Genomic DNA, 22615 nt, shown 5'->3' with positions numbered 1-22615 from the left:
TGTTTGTGAAGGCTGGGGATGGAAACCAGTGTGTATCTGCTTGTCACCTGGCAACATTAACCTGTGAGGAGGGAGTTCTAAAGTGCCAAAGATCAGCTCTCCTCCACCAGCACCTTTTGGTGGGCTAAAACCTACTCCCTGGCCTCCTCTGATGGTGGTTCCCATCTTTCATGCCCTCCTGGGCTGTATCAGTTTTACTGGAGGGACACCACCTCCAGCCACTGCAGGCCAGCTGAGCTGTGGTAGCCTTGACACCCTTCACTTTTCTCCCTTCCCCAGCTTTCCTGTGAGCAGGTTGATAAATCTAATGAGCTATTTAAGCAGCAAGAATGCTAATGACCTTTCTTCAGCAAGTAGTTAGCGGAGCAGTGTTAATTATCCCTGGTGCAGAGTATCAGGGCAGGCATATAAGCATTTCATTAGGGGCAAGGCAAGAAAAACAGTAGTAAATGCAGCAATTAAGATACTTTTCAATGAAAGTTTTAACTGGAGGCACAGATTTCACAGCGTCTTGGCCCAGTTTGAAACAGTCTTTTTGTTGATTTGGTTTGAAGGTGTTTACCTAACCAAGTATATCTGTATGGAAAGTAGCTCTATGTGTAAAGACTTGCCTGCCTGAGAAAGCAGAATTCATGTATTATGGTTTAAAATTCATATTTTATGGTTTAAAATGCTGTGGCTGCTTCAGAGTAGGACATGCTTACTCTGGAAGAACACTTTTTCCAGTTTAGTTTGCTAGATTAAAACAGGCCACAGCCCACTGGGAGTCAAATCCACTTCTGTCTGACTTAAAAACAGGGTAGTGCAATGAAGTGGATCCAGTTGGGTTGTGATGTTGCAGTCTGGGTGTTCTGTTCCTGTCTGACCCATGCAGCCATTCCTCAAATATGGCCCATTGGGTGCTTGCTGGTGGTTACACAGTCCTGACTCTCCTGTCAAAGCAGGGTAAGAGATCAACTTGAGGTCAAAAAGGCAGTAATGTCCTGTAACAAAAATGTGCAAAATACTCTCCTGAGTATTTTGACAGGCATCGCTCTCTGTTTCATGGACCATCAGGAGATATTCCACTGCTCTTGAGGATGGAACACAGGTCTCTATCTTGTTGCCTTTTACAGCATGTTCTGATATAGTGTACCTGAGTCTGAATAAGCAGCATCTCCCATCCCCTGATAGAGCTGGTAGATGAAATGTGATACACCTTTATGGTTTTTATTGTTCTTTCTTTACCAAGTCCCAGCTGCTTGACAGGTGTGGTGTAACCCTGATGGCATCACTCCTCCTGTAGAGATCTCTTCCCATGTTCCTGCTTGTGTATGACCCACACTGTGGTGGGTAAAATGGGACTTGGCCTTGCTAGTCTGAACATCTGCTGTGCTTGCCAGGGAAATAGTGTGAGGATGAGAACCTCCAGCCCCTCATCCTTATTACCTGTTTCTTCAGGGAGTAACTTTAAGTTGAGGATTTCTCTGGTCCTGACTGAGTAATTAAAAGCCTTTTTCATAGTGCACTGAAAGGCCAAATCTTTGACATAGCTGTAGCTGCAAAATAAGAGGAGAATTAACCACCTGGAGACCAATCCTCATGGGATTTATCTCTTCATTGCAACGAGCTAACAAGCTTCCCACTTCTTACGACTCAGCAACAGACAAGATTTAAGTCTGCCAGTAAAGTACCAAATGACTTCCCATCTATAAAATGCTCTGTGCCAAGGGTTCACAGCCTGCTTTGGTCTTTTTCCAGAGCTCTGTGCATCTGTCATGTTCATGACTTTGTTAGATGTACAAGTTCTCGGTACTTTCGATAAATATTTAATGTATGTGAAAGTATCTCATTAGAGAAAGCCCAGAAATCCAGAGCAGGTCATTGTTGCACTTGAGTATTTCAAGCTCTGTCCCATGTGCTCTGCTACTCCTCTGTGCACTGAAAACCTCCTTAAATAAGTGTTTTCTTCCTCTGAGCTGACAAGGATCCTGCACACTCCCAAGACAGGCAGTTTTCATGGTGCTGAGCACCTTTCAGAATGAAGTGTCCAGATTCTTTAACACAAGGAATCCCTTCGCTTTCCTGGGATGTACGGACAGGGAAGGGGCCCATGCTGGCAGGAGAAGTGGGGACAGGGGTGCTGCTAAAGGACCTGTGCCAAAGACCTGTTTCTACATGGGAATGGGCACCCCCATCCATCCCTACAAGTTCACCTGCCTGCGCCCTGTCATGGGAGTTCCTCCACATTCCCCATGGTATGAGGCATCTCCCTCTGGGATCAGAGAAAGTCCAGTGTTAACTTAGAAAATCCCTGGGCAGACCACACTGGAGAGAAAGGCAGTTAATGACTTGAAGAAAAGAGACTTTTAACCCTCTCTAGGGCAAATGGGGCAGATGTTGCTCTGACTCCAGATGTACTGAGTCCATGTCCTGGCATTGCAAGCAGCACCCCTATGGAGCATCTCAATTTACTGCAGCCTTTTTCAAGGCAGCACCATGTATTTAATGCAGCCTGATCATCCTGGGAGGTGGAAAATATAATTTAAAAAAACAGGTTTACTTCCTCTTATTATAAAGTGTTCCTTAAGCCATTTAGCACAGTGTAAATGCTTCTGCTCCCCCACAGGCCCAGCAAATTGTTTACATTATAAAATCCCTCATTTTTGCTTTGTCATCTTCATTTGCATTCATATTCAATTTTTTTAGAAAATCAAAGAAACCTTTCACACTCACTCTGACTTCAGAGTGGGTGGATCCCAAACCATTGTGGGGTTACAGGGAATACTGTGTTAAGGAACTGTACTGAAGTGATCAGCCAGGGAGCACTGGCTTGTATCAAACTGGTAGTCATGAAAATCAGGTATATGTGCCAGAAATACCCTTTCATGTAGCAGGATTTGTGCCCAAGTGGCAACATCAGAAATTTAGAAAAGCCAGTTGCAGAGGAATTGAGATATTGACTCGGCAATGAGAGAGAGGAAGCGAAACAGTGATTTCAGAGATTGTTACCATTACACTGTGTAATTAATAAATCAGTTAATTTACCTGCCCAGGCTGTTCAGGAGAGACAAAACACAAAATCCAGATGCCTTCCTTGGGCTTCAGCCCACCTTGGCTTCTACTGTGTCCATGGCCTGTCCCCTGTTCCAAAGCACACACCACATGCTTCCCAAGAAAGTAACGAAGTTCCCTTTGTTCCTCTGTTGTCTCCTGCACTCAGATGGAGACACAGTTGGGGATTTGGGGTTGGGATCATGCCCGTTGCAGCTGCACTGTTGGTTCTCCGGAAAGCAGGAGCTGTCTCCAGCTGGACTCCATCCAAGTGGCTGCCACCAGCTGAGCACACGCCGGCCGTGTTCTGCTGTAAAAATGCCTCAAGCTGAGGTTTATTTAGCAAAGTCATTCCTCTTGGTCTGAGCTCTGCGCTACACAGCGAGGGAGGAGATATGAACTTTCATAGTTACGTTGGTATCAAAGACTTGTGATTAGACTGCAGAGCAGCAACGGGACTTCCTTCTTATTTTCCACCCCCACATTCTGCATAAATGTTTTGAAGCCTTTTGCCATCTCCCAGCTGGAGAAACAAAGGAAGGAATCCCACACATGACTCTGTGCTGCAGAGCTGGCACTGGCCACGCACAGCCCCCGCAGTTTGTTACTCATGTTAGAGAGAAGACACCAAAAATTATGCTTGATTGGGTCTTGCCAAATCACAGTTGGCCGGCTCAGGATGCTGTCATTGCGAGGAGCCTGGAAAGCCCAAAATTGGCAATACAAAGCAGACCATTTGGCAAACGGTGTGTCATTCTTGGAGCCCAGGTCTGTAATTGTGTTCTGTGTCCTCTTGAGGGGAGATGCCAAAGTTCCAGCCTTAGCAGGTGGTTTGTAACCGAATGGAACAAAAAAACAGAGAATGGTAACTTTTAACAGCAAAAACATATATTTGGGCCCTGATAAAATTCTGGAGTTAAGAGATGAAGACACTGGGGAGGGAATTATATGGAACCTGGATGAGGAAGCCCAGGAGGCTTGGTGGAAAGAATTATGCCTCGAAAGGGAGGAAAGACCTTTTTTTATAAACTGTGCATTTACAGAACGTGTTTGATTAAAAATGAAAAATACAGCAGATTTAATAATAACATGATTTGTTGCTATAAAATGCCAACACAGTGCCTTAGAAGGGAAGGTGTGGGACAAACTGCATTAGGAGATTTATTTGTTGGAGGCTTTACATTTTCAAAGCTGGTTTTTAGCCTAGAATGTCATGCCATCCATGAAGAAAGCAATCAGGAGCACATGCTTGGCTTTTCATCCTCTGCTGCTGACTTATCACATCAATTTGTCAAGTGATTTATTGTCTGGTCCTTTTGGAGAATAATTGTATCCATTCCCAAAAATGAAAAGTGGTTTAGAATGTCTAGATTTCTGTTTTAGAATATTTTCAATTCTGGCTATTGCAGCCTGACAGAGTGGTTGACTCAATGCTAAATTCTGGTTCATAATGAAGAGTAAGGGAAATGTTTGGAGTTAGGGTGTCTGGATACAAAAGGGAATTAATGACCAGCTGATGTCCCTGTCTCCTGGGTGCAGAGAACATTCTGCTGCTTTTTTGGGGGTGCATTCTTTTCACATACAAGTCTTGTTGCTATTTTTTAATAAATCTCTCAGACTAATGGTCAGTGTTATTTGCCTTCAGTCTCACATGAGAATTGTTTGTAGCACTCTTGTTTTTCTTTGTGTCTTTTACACTGTGAATAAAGTTCTTTTTGAGAGGACTAGAACTCTTCCATATCCCAAGCACTGAAATTTTCTCCTCATCCTTTCTAGGGCAGGGAATGAAACAGAGAAATCAGGCTAAAACCCTTCAATTCTTTCTGTAGTTACACTCTTCCAGTGTTAATTCACTCCCCTTTACTTGAGAGGGCTCCATCCTGTAGGACAGACCTCAGCTCCAACATGTGCAGTGGTGTCATTTCCAGCACTGGGCTGGCAACTCCTCCTTTCCGTCCCTCCATGGGAGCCAGGCTAAGCTGTGAGAGGGGCATAAACACACTGAGACCTCCAGTGCTCCAGAGTCTCCCTGCTAAAACACACCCAGTGACCTGTTCTTTTGAGTCCCCATGAGCATCATCCTTCTGGGACCTTCTGTTGTGCTTGGCTCTGCTGAGGCATCTCTTCACACACATTTACCTTCCAGGTTTCTGCAGAGTGTGAGTTGGTGATTTCTCCTGCATGTCACAGTTCCTCTCTTCACTGTCAATATTTAAGTCTTGAATGCCAGAACTTGCTTGTAGGTTGTGTTTGACTCCAACTTTTCCATTACCAGTAATGTGGCAGTTTAAAGTTGCTGCACAAGCTTTGACTATTTCTGGAACTGATTTGCGTGTGTGCACAGCAATAGGATTTTATGTTGCAAATTCCTTGCAGTCTTTTGGTATAAACTAGTGTTTCTCCCCCAACAAAAGGTCATGGATAAAACCAGAGCTGGACATTTAAATACCCAATGCCTTGAGACCTACCCCAACTGCTGCTACTTCTCTGTTGGATTTATGGAAAGCAAAGTTGTTCGCTGGGCAGTAAATATGCAGTGAATATGGTAGTTTTAGCTACAGACATGCATTAAATTTTACTGAGTTCTAGCAAAAGCTTTTCATAATGAACTAAATAATGCTGTTACATGTCTCTGCTCCTTTGTGTAGGTGTAAATTTGTGTTCACTTTCATGTAATGATGCTTTTTGGTTGTCAGAAGGCACAGGTTGCCTTAATCCATAAATTTGGTGGTGTGCAGTGCGAGCACAGCCCCTTACCTGAGCCTGGGACAGAGCCACGTCTTGCACACAATTACACTTCAAGCTTGGGAGGTTGGAAGAGGGAATGAGTCCCATACCTCATAAACCCCCCATGTTCAAGTTCTGTTTCCCCAAATCAGATGGGATCTCTGGTTTTTTGTTCTTTGAAAAACCTTTCCCCCCTTCCCACTCAGTACACAGAAATGGAATTTAATACCTCCCTTTGCTGAAAGGTAGGTCAGACATGGGAGTAAGCAGGACTTGATAGGAATTGCAGAAGATTGATCACTCCCTCACCCACTGAGCAACACCGGCGTGGCCCTGCTGGCTCCCCAGGGTGTTTGGGAAGTACAGCAAGGTCAGACACCCACAGATGCTGTCACTGATGCAGCCTGGGAGAACATGGAAAGGACTGTGGGAAGAATATTAGATCAGGCCAGAAGAGTGACAGGGAGAGGAGATCCCCTGCCAAGCTGCTCGCAGCATAAATTGCCAGGCTCCAGTGTGGAAGGCTGAAGGGTGCAAGGGACATTCAACTTCTGCTGAACACACTGTTCCATTTTAAACCTCACACGTTTGGTGGGTGGTTGTTTCGGGAATCGTGTTCCCTTCACTGTTACTGTGTCTCTTTTTCATCTAAGTGACTAATTTTTTTGCCCTTCTCTCCTAGATCTCCGACCTGATACGACAAAGCACAAAGGAGTCCCCAGTCTGGGAGTTCCTCAGCCTGGGTTACGCGCTCATGCTCTGCCCGTTTGTCGTTGTCCTGGGAGGGATGTTTTTCCTGGCCACAGCCCTCTTCTTCCTAAGTGACCGAGCCAAAGCTGAACAACAGTGAGTAGCCTGGCCATTGCGAACGGGGAGGCACCACAGCCTGTTTGCTCTTTTGAACATTATGCTTGTACTCTGCCCCTGGCCTTGGTCCTTCCAGGTAAAGGATGTTGGGTTGTGTGTTAAGAACCTGGGCTCAGCAGAGTGCATGAGGCTGCACGAAGCACAGGGGCTTGGGTCGTGCTGGCTGAGCATCCTTTACACGCTTCTGCTCTGGTGGATCTCAGTTGTTGGCCACATGGCTCAGAGGGGAGCACAGGCCCCTTACACCCTTGCCTGAGCATGTCACAGCCCGGGCTGTCCGTGGTGAGGGGCTGCCATGTGCTGGAACCGGTGGAGTGTGAGGTGAGGAGCAGGAGGTGCTTCCCAGAGCTTGGTGGTCGAGGCTGCACCTGCCCACCTCCATCCCCGGAGCCCTGCTCACCACCTCTGGCAGTCAGGAACATGAGGCAAGGAGGAAGCAAGCTGTGTGTGGGAACATGTGCGCTCAAGGGTTGCTGTGATAAAGAGTCTTTCCCAGTCCCTTCTTGCAGCTCTGTGAAAAAAAAGCTACTGTTTTTCAGTAAAGAAACCGATTCGGATCATCTCACGGTTGGCAACTACAGTAATTCAGAAGACGCTTCCACATGACATACAAACTTCTGGGGTTAGTCTCTTTCTCATAATTGTTGAAAAATAAGAGTTACTGTGTGTAATGTCATGCTGAATACGTGCGTAGGTGACTTGTCTGGTGTTGACTGTAAGTTGCCTTTGCTTTTTCCCCAATGGAGAATGGGAGTCTTGGTTTACCTTAAGGAGAAGGGCCCTGGAATATCACTCTAAGCATAGTACAGCTAGAAGGAAAATTAGGTGTTTGGAGGTTGATGTAAGTGTGTGAACAGCTTAGGGGATACTTTCTGGCTCACACTGTCTTATCAGATGGATGCAAGAGATTTGGAAGCAGTGCCACGGACGGTGCTGTGCCCCTGTAAGTGCAGTTCCACCTTCCTTTTACTACATACATAAATACCAAAGAAAGGAGAAGATCCCCTATAATGAGATGTTTAAACATTGTGGAAAAACAAGACCTCATGTCATAAGGATGGGAAGTCCTACGGAGTTGAACTTCAGTGTGGCTTTGGGACGTGATGAGTGTGCCTAGTTTGTTATCTGCATAGAAGGGCCTTAAATGGCAGGAAGGGAAGTTGGAGATTAGATGCTAGGAAGGACTTCCTAAGAGAAAAAATAGGTAAATCCTATAGCAGCTTATTTGGGGAAGATGTGAAAGCTGTCCCTTGCTTCTGACGGCTTCCCTGGCATGCCTTGAGGCAGGAAGGTGGGATCTGCTCTCCAGCTGCCTCCCAGCCCTGCTTTGCACTTGTGCACATAAACTGTACATGCCAGTCCAGGTGGTGACCACCTGGAGACGTAGAAAGATGAACATAAGTTTCTAGGTGCTCAGGGTGGCTTTTTTGCTGCAAGGAGCCGCCTATTTGGTGTCAGTGCAGCAGATGAAACACCCTCTGTAGCATTCGCCTTTGCTCAGGGCCCTCACCTGATCCTAGGGAAGCTTCAGGGCTTGTCTTTCCTGTGTTCAGAGAGGAGAGTGAGACTGCTCGTTCCACTTCTAACTGTGGTGGAAATTTGTGTCCCTTTGCATCACACGTGCTGCCAGTGTGGAATGGCAGCACCTCAGGTGGTGAAGGAGGAGTTCAGGATTCAGATACTGATGAGTTGGTCACTCCCATTTTTTCAGCATGTCAAGCCCACTTGGACCTTTATGCTGGGCAGGGCACTGTGGTATCCAGCTGTTCTCAGCTCCAGTGGAGATCTCAAGGAAGAGGGTTTTGGTTCGCTCAGGAGACACCACTTGTCACAGGCTGGTCACTAGCTGGGTGACTGCTTGGCTGCCAGCACTGGTGTGTCTTACACAGCTGTTTGCCAAAGCCCCAGCTTTTGCAGCAGTGTTAATGTGAGAGGGAGATCACATCCACACCTCTAATTGCTCCTGCACAAAGGGATTATTCCTCTGTTGCTGACTACCCTGGGCAACTTTGGTTGTACTCCATCCACGTCCAGAGCAACCAGCCTCCCAAACAGCCACTGCTCCACTCTTAGAAGAAAAACATTCAAGTGTCAAACCTGGTTTTGTTTCTCTTTCTCTTTTAGCAACTTTCCCTTTCATGAACAAATGTGAGTCAGGAATTTTGTATTAGTCAGTCACAGATATTTTGTATTGCAAACTGGGGAGAACAATTGGCATAAATAATGGTCAACAAAATAATTTCTCTCAAGTGACTCCTAGGAAGGATACTCTTTCTGGGATGTGTCCACTCCTATGTTAAAAATACCCTGGCATCCTGCAGTGAGATTCCTGGAGTGCAGCTTCAGTCAAGTTACTGAGAAGTGAGAGTGAAATAAGAGAGAAATAAGGCTGGAGACTGCAGAGGGACCTCTGTGCACCAGGGTCTGTGCTGTCGACCAGGCCCCATCTGCCCCCACCAGCAGCTTCAGTGGCTCCTCAGAATTTATGGGGCAGGATTTATTTGTTTATTTTATTTGTTAGTATCTCTGTGCTTGCCTGTGAGAGGAAAGGTAACAGAGCATTTTGCTATTAGCAGCTAAAAACTCCATGCTGGACCCCAGATCCACCGTCCAGCTCCCACCTGTCAGGCCATCTGCACTTGGCATCACACACCCTTGGCAGAGGCTGTTTTCTGCCCAGCCAGTCTTCCCCTCCATCTTACCTATTACTTGCAGGGTACAGAGGAATTGCTATTTCAGGATGCCTTGTTTTCCCACTGCAGTCAGTCCTGCTGCTCAGACAACAGGAGTTGGAAACAGGCTTTGCCAAAAGAAATCAATTAACCTGCGGGAATCACGAGCGCCGCTGTCACACGCCAGAGATTAAACCCATCCATCACCCCCGGGGTCAGGGCACAGGGCAGCTGTCACCCACCCCTCCCGTGAACTAATACGGAAGCAGAGAAGTGGAACACTGCTCTCACAGCCTATGGAAACTGAGCTGTCCCTGCTTGAGTTCGCACACTTCTGTGACATGTAGTTCAGGGATTTATTGCTGGGATTTCTGTGTTTGTTTGTTCCTTTGTGTAACTGTCTCTGGGCATTTGCTTAGAGATAATTTCTTCTTGCAGGCAGGGCAGATACCAGGATAGCAACCTGTCTTTCCTGTAAAGCTTCCTCCAGTTTCCACCATGCTTCCTTTCAAAAAAAGAATTTCCAGGCTTTCACACTACTTTTATCATTGCCACAATTCCTGGCATATTTTGTACTTTTTTAACACAGGAATTCCAGTCAACAAGGCTGCTCACAAAACATTCATGACAAAAAAATTCTTTCTATAGCAATTCTTTTATTTTTTAACACAATTCTTTTATAACCATTTTCATGCTGCTTCAGAAGTCTGACAGCTTAAAGAGGCTTTTAGAAAATTCAGTACTAGCAGAGAACACGATAGAGTACATCACTCTGTGCTATAATCCAATCATTTTGGGGACGAGTTCTATAACACAAATTTAATCCCACCCTTCCAAAGTGATAAGAGCAAGAAAACGGTTAAGAATGGGTTCTGTAAGAGGTCGTAGGCACTAGGAATGATAAATACTTCAACTGTTTTTTAAACCACTCAACTACAATTTCTTCTGTGATTTCACTTGCCTATGTTGCTGTTTCTTTCCTGCTTTGCACCTCTGCAGAGGAGGGTTAAAGCAGTTGTATTTTATTTCCAAACATCAGCACTCTGAACTGTACTTCTCTTCCCTGCCTGAGGAATATTGGTGAGACCCAAGATAGATTTTAGACTTTCTGGAAGACGATACAGTCTTGCCGTGGCAGAACCCTCACTCAGAAATGGATCAGAAATCTGATAATTGCACTTTTATCCTCAAGCTCCATCACAGGTACCTGTGCAGCCCTGGCAAAGAGCCATTTCTGGCTGGGAGCACTCCAGGTGCTTCACTAAATGGAAGTAAAAGCTCAGCACTGCTGAGAGTTGTGTCTGTGGTTTGTGTTCATCCCCTTCCTCGATCACAGTGTAGAGAACTGGGACAAACAAAGCTTCACCCTGGAGACCTGCAGAAGAAAAGCCTACATTTGGTACTAGCTAGAAGCTCCATCAATAATTAGGAAAAATGTGCTTTCTTTCTTATGAAGAGGGATTCAAAAAAGTCCTTTTCCCAAGCTGTGACAATTTTGGGGTGCCAGGGATATAAATCACCCTAATTAGCGTGTATCAGGATCCTTTCCTGGGCAGTGAGTGCAGTGATCCTGCAGCCCTGTCCCTAGCCATGGCCACTCACAGCTGCTGCTGAGGGAAAACCAAATTCACCTGGATTCTTCCTGAAAAACCACCCTGTGCAGGTGTGGGATACTCTGCTCCTCAAAGGATTTTGTTGTTTTAATTTTTTTTTCCTTTTTTACTTAATCCCTGGTTTTACACCTGGAAACATGAGATTTTTCCGGTTTTTTCCAGAGGTATGAAAAGATGCTTAGGATGGGTGGATGGGTGTCCAAGTTTTATAATGGCTCAGTCCCTCTCTGCATGATAGAGGCTGGATATGTTTGCCAAGGATACAGCAGATCAGGCAGTGGGATGCAACTGCACTGTGAATCCCTGGTGCAGCCAGAGCAGGAATAAACAGCTGGTCAGAACAAGAGAATTTAAGTCTTTAACCAGTGCCCCCTGCTACGATCCAGTTTAAACCCAGAGAAGCAAAGCAAGCTAAGTCTCTGTGCATAAACCAGAAAGAACTTAGAAGGTTCTAAATATTCCCAGAAACGAGATTAAAACCAAACGAGGTTAGATGTTGATGCCAAAAAATGGACGTATTTTATTTAATAGTAAAGGAGGCAAAGAGAAGGGAAAAGGAAGAGAGAAAGAAACGGAAGAAAGAAGTGTGTGTGGGGGTGGGGGATCAGGGAGAGGTGACAGGGGTTAGGTGCAAGCCCATCACCCATCCGAGGGTCCCAGCGATGTCTCATTGCTCCCCTCCATCTGCCCTGCTGGTGCTGAGGGTCCCCCGTCGCCGCTGTGGCCACACCACCACACACCAAAGGGTGCAGAATTCCGTGGGTTAATGCACACTTTGGGCCAGCTGGGAACGCCCACGTGCCTCTCTTGCAGGGGCTGGCTGGACACTGTCCCTTGCAACACTGAGGGTCTGTGGCATCATCTTTGGTGCTCTGCTGCAGGCTCTGGGGGCCCCTGTGCTGGGCCATGTCACCCCTTCTGCTGTGGATGAGCTTCCTCCCCCCGTGAGGATCCCTCAGCCGGGCTCTGCACAGTGCAGGATGGGCGCTCACTGCACCTCTGACCAGAGGCTTTTCCAAGGTACCCAAAGCCTCTCCTCCCCCCGCCCTTTGGTGCAGGGTCTGTGTGAGCCTGGCAGCTGATAGCCCTGGGGCTGTGGTCTCCACCTTGGAGGTGTTAAGCCTGTGCTTTGTGAATGTCCCCAGCCCTGAGTTTGTTACTTTATCTTATCTTCATCATCGAGCAGTGTCAGGCCTCAGTCAGGGCCCCATCCAGGGTGCAGTAGTCTTCTCTGCAGCTTTTGTAACACAGTTTTAAAAGTCCTACAAGAAAATGTTTAAGTCATAAATTATAATATTTCAGTCTCTGACAACCACTCAGCACTTGAGAGCCCTGCAAGCCTGAATCATCCACCCCTTTGTTTACATGGCAAGAATCAGGTTATTTAAACAACTCAAGCAGGTATTTCTTTTCTCCTAAAATGAAAATTAAACATTTAATAAGAAAAGAATTTTAGTCTTAACACCTTTGATCAGGTGTGGAAGCTCTTGCTGAGCAGAAGTGCTGGTGAACATTTCATTTTAAAAGTGGTGGGTACAAACACTAGAAAAATAATATTCTTTACAGAGGAAATAGCAAAATCCACAAAAAGAACTATCCCTAGTCCAGACACTTCTGCTGTCTTAAATGTGGCACATCTGCAAATTGCATTACAGGAAAAATGAGAATAATCCATTTTCAGGCTCTTTCTTCTGCCTCTTATCATGCTTATTTTTAGCCTTTTGCAGAACTGGATATAAAATGATCTCCCAGTTCTCCTATTGCAGCAATTTGAAAGTGACCTTATTTTTGCTTTGCAGATTCTATTATGTGGGGCGGGGGAAGGACTCACAGAGTTGTCAACCCTCCCTTTCTCTGATTTTTCTGTGGCAGCAGTTGGAGACAGAAAGGACCCACCAGGTGACCTGATGTTGTTGCCAGCAAAGCCCAGAGGCCCCTCCATTAACCATTTCCCAGGTATTAAAGTGGCAGCTGACTGACACTGAGTGTGCTCCATTCTGGTAGTTTGCATTGCCAAAAAGAACGTTCCTTCTCTGAAATAGCTGGAGCTGTATCACAGAGGGTTTTAAGAGGCTGGACACTTATTTTAGAGAGATGTGTCAGTGCTGCATTGAGGCAGAGTTTGGATTTGAGGATTTCAGGAGCTGCAAGTGGATTTTAACAACTCCCAAAAAGGGATATTTGAGAACAGTTTGCTCACTGCTGATATTCAGCTGCTTAGGGGGAAGAATATCATTGCTTTGTTTGTTTTGACTTTACAAAAGAACAATAATTAAACGTTTCCTACAGTGGTAGAAACTCACAAGGCTTTTTTAGCCCAGGTAAGATATCCTTGGCCTTTGAAGCCATGTGAATTTACAGCAAAAAGCCTGGATTAGGATGCAGAGGATCTGGGGTGATGGAAGAAATGAGGCAAGGACTGAGTTTTGTGTATCTGAGAGTGGCATGATAAAAACTCACAGACTGCAGATGGAACAAGATTAGACTATTGGATGGTTTATATAGAATTCGTGTTAAGAATATGAAGGGGAGAGGTGGTGAAAATGTGAGTAGTTCTATTGCTGTTGGTTTTCTCACGTGTTTACTGGCCATGTTTGTAACTCCATAAACAGAGTTAGCCAAACCAAGAATGTAGCAGCTTAGGACTTGAATTTTAAATGCTGGTTTGCTGCTGCAGTTGTCATGCAAATGGAAAACAGTCTCATATAGAACGATTGCTGATTTGCTGTGTCACGTTAGTCAGCCTGTGGATTTCCTGCAGGTCGGGTAGGGAGGTGTCAAAGGTCAGTGTGGTTGTTCACAGGCAGTTTGAGCTCAGCTGTGGTCCTCACACGGTGTTTGAAAGGTGCTGTCGGAGTTAAGCATTGGCAGCAGGAGCTTTGCTTTAGCCCAGGCAGAAGGACGGGGGCAGCTGGTGCTGGCACAGCTCTGGGAACTCCTGAGCTGCAGAAGGGGCTGCAGGCAGAGCTCTGGGTTCTCCAAAACCACCCATTCCCCACCAGACTGACCTTCCCAGGTTCATCCCCTGTGCCACAGAGAAAGGAAAACAATATTCCTACACTATTCCTAGCTACTTAGTGCTCTCTTACAGCAAGAATGGAACTTCTCCATGTGCCTTATGTTATAGGAATGCCAAAGCTCACTTCTCCAAGAGCTCCAGATCAAGAGCTACTTGGGAGTCCTCCTGCTGTCTTGGCTACTGACTCTCTGCTGTGAGCCCCAAGAAGTCAGATGCTGTCCCTAAAATGCTCATCAGCTGTAAAACAGGATTGAAGGCACTTTCCCACAATGTACAAGGGGCACTGAAATCATATGCTACCAATGGACTTATCCGGCATTGACACTGCAAAGGAGAATTCTTGGCTTGGAGGGACTTTGCCATGCAGGAGGAGATTTTAAATTCTCACTGAGACAGATTCTTTGCTAAGGCTGCCCTGGCATAGAAACAAAATCTGATCAGATCCCACGCAGGTGTCTGGAGCATGAGCAGAAGGCAGCAGCCTTCCAAGCAAGAAACAGTCTCTGAGACAAGGAAATGGAAGAAATCATGAAAAATTCAGCCCTGCTGCTTCCTGATGTCAGAGCATTTTGCAGAGGTATTGGCTTTTATCAGCAGCCTCTCCTTGTGCAGCAATCTGCAAGGCAGATACTGTGACTGTGGGTGTGTTAGAGCACTTTACTTGTTGTTGGGTCCTTGGCCTGGGCCAGGCTTTAACCCGAGCAAGTCCCTCACAGCCACTCACTCCCTGCCCCACCAGTGCACTGGGGAGAATTGGAAGGGTAAGAGCTGGAAAACATGTGGGTTGAGTACAGATGGTTTAATAGGGAAAGCAAAAGCTGCACCACAAGCAAAGCAAAGGAATTCATTCCCCACTTCCCATGGCAGGTGGGTATTCAGCCATCCCCAGGAGAGTAGGGCCCCATCACATGCAAGTTACATGCAAGGACAAACACCTTCACTCCAAACATGTTCCTCATTCTTCCCCTCACTTTATATAAGGAGCACGGTGTCAAAAGGCGTGGATATCAGTTTGGGTTTCCTGTCCTGGCTGTATCTCCTCCCAGCTTCCCATGGACACCCAGTTCCTCACCAGCGTGGCAGGGCGAGGATCAGAAAAGGCCTTGGCTCTGTGCAAGCCCTGATCAGGAATAACAAAAACATCTCTGTATTATCACCCATGTTCAGCACAAATCCAAAACACAGCCCCATTCCAGACACTGGGAGGAAAATGTCATTAAATCTACTCCAGCCAGACCCAGCACAGCCTAAATGATGTATTTTAGAGAAACATGGACAAACTGTTGGAGTATTACCTCCAGTGCTCCAGTAAGGAGTGTCTTAAGTGCTCTGGCTTGGTCATCCCCAAAGTTGCTGCCAGACCACTACAAGGCTCCTGGGGACTGCCAGGACTGTTACAGTGGAGTGAAATGGATGGATGTTTCCTTGAGGCCTCCAGGCCAGGTTGGACAGGACTTGGAGCAACCTGGGCTACTGGAATGTATCCCTGCCCCTGGCAAGGGGTTGGAATGAGATGCTCTTCAAGGTCCCTTCCAACCCTTCTTTCCATGGTTCTATAGTTCCCCACACCTGGTAACTCAGAGGTTTGTGAAAAGAGCTGTAGCATGAGGCAGTTATTTTGGAGGATAAGAAGTATGTTTTTAATCAAGTGCCATCAGGAAGTTCTACAGGATTTTCTATTTTAAGATTTAATAGTTCTAATCTGCTTTTTATGTCATGTTTTCTCTCCCTTGCCATTCAATCAAAAAGCGAGGTACTCCACTGTCTCTTTTCCCCATTATTTCAGTGGACATAAATATATGATGTTACACACATCTTCCGTGGCACTAAAAATCCCTCCACCTCAATACTAAGCCCATCAATATCTGGCAGAATTAGACTTCCAGAGACAGACTCAGGCACAAGGTTTCGAGACCCCCATCTTCACAGACTTCAGGGGTCCATGTCAGAGTACCCCCACAGACTGGTGAGCTCTGGAGCTCATTTCCATCCAGGTCCTTGGGACCCTGATTTGTGCTGTTAACTGCTCATCTTCACATCTGTTCTGCTGCAGCTGCCTGGGAAAATAGCAGGAAAGGATTTTTCCTTTATGCCAGTTTTCTCCTCAGTCAAGATCTGTGAAAGAGGAATAAGTGAAGCTGACCCATGTTTCTGCCTCTGGAGACAAATCAGCACCTGAATTAAATGAACAGATGGAAGATCTTACAGTCTGTACAGCTTTAAGGGGCTGAACCAAATAGAGGGGAAAATACATTTGCTGTACATGATTATCATATTTTGTTTGCTAAACCCACTGGCATGCAGGAAGAAAAGGGGATTTGAGCCAATTCATTTCTTCAGAGCAGCTGGAGAAGCCCCTGTCCCCTCTGGAGAGCTGTCACTCCACACCAACCGAGTGATCCAGAGGGAAGGGCAGCTCTGCTGCTGTGCACAACCAGCTCCTGTGTGAGCCTTGGGATGGAGGGCTGCAGGTGCACAAAGCCCCAGGCCCCATCCCTGGCTGGGAATGAGAGCACAGGCAGGCAGCAGCCACAGTGAGCACTATTCCTGCTCCAAAGCAAACTCCTCCTGTGCCAGATAGTTGGTTGAATTTTGTTAGAGTTGTGTTAGCATCCTTTTCCTTCAGCAAACTGACCTCAACTCCATCAGCCCATTCCTGCAGGCTGGATAACCTGTCAGATGCATCAGGAAGCTCAGTATTTGGAGTATTTTTAACTGTGCCATCTTATCCCTGTGCCACTCACTAGGAGCTCTGTAGGCTGATGTATCACTGTTGCTCTCCTTCCCTTTCAGTCACTGTTTCCAGCTGCAGCCTACTTGGAGTCTGAAGTTCTGCAGGAATTCATGTTGTCAATCACGAGTCTTGTCCCAGAATTACTGACTTCACCATCAAAACAGCTTGAGGTCAGTCAGAGCAGGAGCTGCTCTCTGGGAGCAATCCTCGATTCCGCTGTTCTTACTGAAGGTAACAGGTTGTAGTGAGGGTTAATGTTCTGCAGCCTTTTTTTGGGAGGAGCTGGAGGCTGTGGCAGCTTGTTCAGCATCCTGGGAGAACTGCTGTGGAGCAGGGAACCAAAGCCATCTCCTTCTAACTGCAGGTGAAAATGGGCTTAGATACTGCAGGGCAGCAACATCTAACGCAGTTACCTTTTGCACTGTTGATCAAAAACTGTATAATGAAGGGCATAAAAGGTACACACCTGAACTGGAGTGTCCAGCCTGCTGGCTTTGCTCCTCCTAGAGTGTCTAGTAGAAAGGTGGTGCAGGACTGGGGCCAGTGTTTGCACTCAGGGTGTGGCAGAGTCCAGCTGAGAGATCTCTGGTTTGTTTTGGCTTCTGCACTGAGCAAAACAGTGAGAGAAAGCAGAGCAGCTGTGGTTTTGATTTGTTACAGGGCCTGCTCCAGCTCTCCTACTCCGTAATTCTTTCATCAGTTATCTGCAGGAATTAGTAATAACAGCAGCATCACTGCAAGTCCCTTCCTGTGTTCAGTTGATAAAATTCACTCTACAGCTGAAGTCATACAGGTGTGGAGCTACAAATGACCATCCTTAGCCTGTTTTCCTTGTCCAATCTCAGGCAGCAACATTAGCTTTGAATGCTGCTGTTTCAGTAGCTGGAATTGCAGACTGCTGCATCTGGCTGGGCTGCTCATCATCTCTCAGGCACAGGTGGAGGGTGGTGTTGTCCCTTATGCTCTGATGCCAAAAAACACCCTTTAACTGGCTGTATTTGAAAAAGAGATTTGTTTTTCTAGATGAAGGCCATAAATTCTCATTACCTTTCAAGGTATGACCTTGAATGTCTGGCCATGAACTTTTCATCACCTAAGATTTCAGGTTTCAGTGTGTTCACAAGGCCTTTTGGAGATGTTTTTAACCTCCCAACAATGTCTGAGGAAGTTCAGACAAGGAGGAATCTGCTGGGGGCTGCCATTAGTGACTGGTCCCCCTGTGTCCCTTCCTAAAGCACTGTTTCAAACAGGCATGTGATGGCACATTGCAGCAGAAACACAGAATTCTCTCCATTGAAATTAAGGAAAAGGATCCTTAATCACTGGCAGGAGTTGCTGCTAAGTCCAGTGGTCTAGCTGCCCCTGTAGCCCCAGTACTTCTGTCTGCCTAATGAGCTCCTGCTCAAAAACTCAATACTAAAAAACTCCTGCTCAGTAACTCAAAAACTGAGTTATTTTCAGGCTAGAAGGACCCTACTGAAGCATTTTATTGCTGGTTGTAAAAGTTAAGTGATGTTAAGTACAGCAGGCTGTAAAAACCAGGACATCACTTCCTAGTGTGCTTCTCAGTTACAAAAGCCAGAGTCTGGCTTGTTTAGATAGCGAGAAAACTGGGCTTTGGGAAAGCTGCAGGATACTGAAATACAGGTGGTGTTTAACTTCGGCATGAAACTTGACATTAACTGGGCTGGCAGCATTCCCAAAAGCTTTCTGTAAGCACAGCCTCTCTTGGAGCCTTGGGCACAGTAGTGCTGCACACAGAGGTGTGTCCTCCTTCCCGACATCCTGCTCCTGGCTGGAGCTCAGGGACAGAGGTGACACATCCCTGGTGCTCAGCAGGAAGTCAGTGGGACACACATCCCACCAGTGCTCCTCACAGCTGGAGCAGACAGAGCTGCAGGTGAGAAGGGGGATCTGGGTTCTCCCCTTGCTGGCCCAGGGCAGAGCAGAACATTCTTGCACTGGATGTAGGCAGCAGGAATTCTTTCAAATCCCTGGGACTGCCCAGCAGTGCTGGCTGCACTACAACCTGTAATCTCCATTAGCTGCTGGCTTGGGCACCAGCAAGGCTGGAAGGGACAGAGCATTTGGAGAATAATCCTGCCCAGTTCCTGAAATAGAGCATAGCTGACCTGTAAAAGATCCTAGCCAGTCATCTGTTAAGTTAAATTGGCTGTCTTGTCCTCATGCAGGTCCCTAACCGGCTGAGGTACAGTGAAATTAGATCCATTTTACATAGCATAAATATTTAACAGCTCTAGAGCATGTAGTTTAATATTAAACAGACAGTCTTATAAATACTTCAGAATTATAGAGGCTGTCACAGTACATGGAAATGACTTGATAGGATCTAGGAGAAATATTTAGGTTTGACAGGAGAGGAAGTGATGGGGTTAGAGAGAATCAGCCACATTTTTAACTGCTGGAGGAGTCAGTAAAAAAACCAAAAAAAGTTGTACAGCTTCTGTTCTTAAAAGGCAATTTGGGTGAGTTTCCTCCTCCTCTAGAAATAACAGACTGGTTCCCACCCTACTCTCTTCAAGGAATGAAAACATTCTCAATCTTAAGAAAACACTGCAGAGAAAACAGAACAATTTAGGAGCCACTGTTCAGTGATCCATTCAGTGTGGGATTATCGTTATTAGAAAGGCAAGTGGTACTTAATCAGGGATTTAGATGCTCTTGAACCTTGTTATTTTAAACCCATGCACAACGTTTTGCCACCTAAGAGAGTTTAAAATTTATTATTTGTGACTTTGCTTTAAAAAAAGTAAACAAAATCCCACCTAACCCATAAGATGAGCCCCACTGCCATTGGTTGTGGCAGTAACCACCGTCTGCAGCACAGGGCTTCAGAGGGACTGAGGAGGCACTGTCCCAAATTTGGGGACTATTTCAGTTCTCCCTCCTGCCCACCAGCTTCCTGTGCGATCCCTGAAAGTCATTTCTCTCCCCAGGAGGTTCACAAGTCATGTGCAGTCTAATTTCCCATGAAATCTTCAAAACGCATTTCAGGATTAGCCCCTCCAGGCCTCTGTTCCCACCTGTGAAACAGAGATAAAGCAGAACTTGAGAGAAATGTTAAAATAAAAGGGAGGTACATTTTATCCCATAGGAGGCTGAACTGTTATATGAGTAGGAAAGTTGTGTCTATTTACAGTTGTCAGCAATGCAGGTGGGTTCTCTATGCTAAAGTCATGGCAAAACTGACTTCCTCTGTATAGATTCTGTATCCTCAAAGAACATGGAATGACGTGGCAAGGGATATGACTTATGTCTCACTCAAACCTCTGGAGTTTTGGTGTTCTGTGATAGTTCTGTGACATTCCAGAGCTTGCTTCCTACTTCTGAAGTTGGCTGTAGCATTCTAAGGTAATTTTCTCTGATGTATTGTGCACAATTCCAGTGTCCAATACAATGTGATTTCCAGTGCAGTGGGGTTACCAAGGATGGGACTTGTACAAAGAAACTTGGGTCAGCTCTTGCATCAGAAATACTTCAGTTTATAGCCTGGAAAGGGACAGAGGCTTCTGTGCACCTTGGAGACTTGTGGGGTTGGTGTGAAGTTAAGAGCTGTTGGCTGAACTGGACCAATTCCTGATGCAGCTATTTCTTGGAAGGTGTCCCCTGAGTACTGGTTAATTTTTATCCTGGAACATGTTTGAGTCCAGTTCAGCCAAAAAAATATTCTGGGTCAGGTACAAAGTGTGGTGAAGAGCCACAACTAAGTTTTAATGTGTCCAAAGGAGAATGATGTTTCCTGAGAATTTGTCACCTGGCAGGGCCTCAGGCAGCGGCAGTTCTGTGATGTCCCCTGTGCACCTGTCCAAGGCTTTCACTGATGCAGAGAGAAGCTGCCTTTGACAGCAGAGGTGCAAACCACTGCTGGGGCAGTTTGGTTTTTAGTTGAAGCTGGCACAGCTGACCTGCACTGGTAGGAGGAGACTCTCCCTTTGTGACTCAGATTTATTTATGCTGCTGCTGCCCAAGTACAGCCAGTGAGCCCTTGGGTAAAGCACTCAAACGGCCACATCAGGGCAGGCCCGTAGGTGTGGTGGGGGTTTCCCAGTGTTGTAAGAATCCAGGTGTTCCCACTGAGGTCAGTGAGCATCTGAGCAAGTTCCAAAGGTCTCAGAGTCCGAGGATGACAACTCTGACAGGTCACCCGGGGGCCTGCTGTGTGTGTCACTATCAAAGGCACTCACTGCTGCTCTGAGTAACAAGAACAGCATGGGAGGGGACGGGAGAGGAGCTGCTGCCGTCGAAGGTTGAATTTTCCAGGGCATGTACTGCAAGGACAAGCAGCAGGTGCAAGGGATGGACTTCATAGGACTATTGCTGCTGTCCCCTGGGTCCCACAGAGCAGACAGGAGCTGTCCCCTTGCTGCCCTCATCCCAGGAGTTGTGGGACAGCTCCTGCCTGGTGATGCTGCAGTCCCTGCCAGACGCTGTCCATCATCCAGGAGCAGGTGCCTGGAACAGCAGCAGGTCTTCAGGAGCTGGAAACTGAAAGACAACTCATTTTTTCTTAATTTTTATCAGTGATGACTGTTTACATTTGTGCTGTCAGGCTGAAGGACACTGACAGCCACTGTACAATCTTGTACTGGCTTGGGGAAATAGTTGCTATGTCTGGATGCCTTTGGGACGTTCCCAAATCCTTGTCAATTAGTGCCAGCAGTGTTACTTGGCATGTTCCAGCCATTGTCAGCATTGCTGTCAGGCACCCCTGTGTGACAGGGTTTCAGCTTTATACCATTGTACAGGACAGTTATTAATGTCCTACTTCTTTAGACACTGTTAAGCAACCAAAACCTGGATTTACCAGGCTGGTATGTTATTAGGAATCCATTTCTTTGCTAATTGCAGCTCTCACACAACACTTTTGTTTTCCCTTCACCAGGGTGAATCAACTTGTGATGCCACCAGCCTCTGTGAAAGTCTGAGACGGTGAGTGACCCAAACCAGCAGCAGGTTTCAAGCTACCCCTCTGCTCCAAACCCCTGTCAGCCCATTTCTTTCCTTACGTATTGCAGAGAAGTTTCCTTAGCCAGCTCTGGTTTGCAGCTTTGCCGCCCTCAGCCCAAAGCAGAGCAGATCAAGAACAGGGAAACCAGGGGTCAGCTCAAGTGTCCTTTGTGGTATCGAGGTGCTTCCAGAACCTGGTGGAGCAGAAAAGCCCATTACCCCTGTCCCCTTGACCACCAGCAGTGTGACTGTCCCAGGCCAGAACTTCAAACCTTCTGGTGTTCACAAAACTTCCTGCTGCCCTGCTCTGGGTCAAACATGGGCTGCTCCCAAAGCACCATTCCTGGCACAGTCCAAATTTTTTGCAGAAAGTGTTTCCTGGCAGCACCCGACCCTGCATGTTGTTGTGGGACTGTCCCCTCTGCGACCCTCGATCCAGGGCCACAGCACTGAGCCGGAGGGACCGTCCCCTTCCTGCTGCCCACCCTGTCCCTTGTGGTCATGCTGTCCTTATCACTCCCCCACAGCCACAGCGCTGCTGCTTGGAGCCGCCACAAGTGATAAACACTTCCCAGCATTTTACTGGAGCCAAAATTAATTAAAGCAAGTTTTTGAGGAGGAGATTTCTTTCCCATAAATTAAATGCATTGAAAGACTAATCAGAAAATCAGAACTCAATGAGACATTTAAGAATGGCCTTTTGAGAGAAAAGATTTAATACAATCTCTAGCACAGCAGATGTGTTACTTCCACAGAGGGGAGTGGTTTCGGGCATAGGGCTGCCTGGAGCTTGCAGGCTCTGGGCTGGATGTGTACTCACACAGTATTATTTAACAGTAGCTTTTAGATAAAGTTGGAGGTTTGTTTTAAAAAAAGCCATCAGTAAATCTGGGAGGAAGTACTTCGTGCTGTTGCTGAAACTTGCCTTATAAACCAGTGACTATCTAGGTCCTGGGCACACCAAAGTCTTTCACTGCACTTT

The 22615-nt window shown here is 46.4% G+C and overlaps 1 protein-coding gene across 1 annotated transcript in view; it reads left to right on the top strand.

Annotated features, from left to right (window-relative positions):
• Window positions 1-22615, top strand: part of LOC309580564 (sphingosine-1-phosphate transporter SPNS2-like) — a 134741-nt gene that overhangs the window by 108347 nt on the left and 3779 nt on the right. Inside the window, exons 11-12 of the mRNA XM_082294628.1 lie at window positions 6443-6606; window positions 21569-21615. Coding sequence (XP_082150754.1) covers window positions 6443-6606; window positions 21569-21611 — 207 coding nt within the window. The 3' untranslated portion in view covers window positions 21612-21615. The remainder of the gene's footprint in view (window positions 1-6442; window positions 6607-21568; window positions 21616-22615) is intronic.

The sequence above is a fragment of the Coloeus monedula genome (genome assembly GCF_965178545.1).
Source record: "Coloeus monedula genome assembly, chromosome: 20".
Lineage (NCBI taxonomy): Eukaryota > Metazoa > Chordata > Aves > Passeriformes > Corvidae > Coloeus > Coloeus monedula.
Note: the sequence above shows the minus strand (reverse complement) of the source record. Positions and strands in the feature narration are given on the sequence as shown.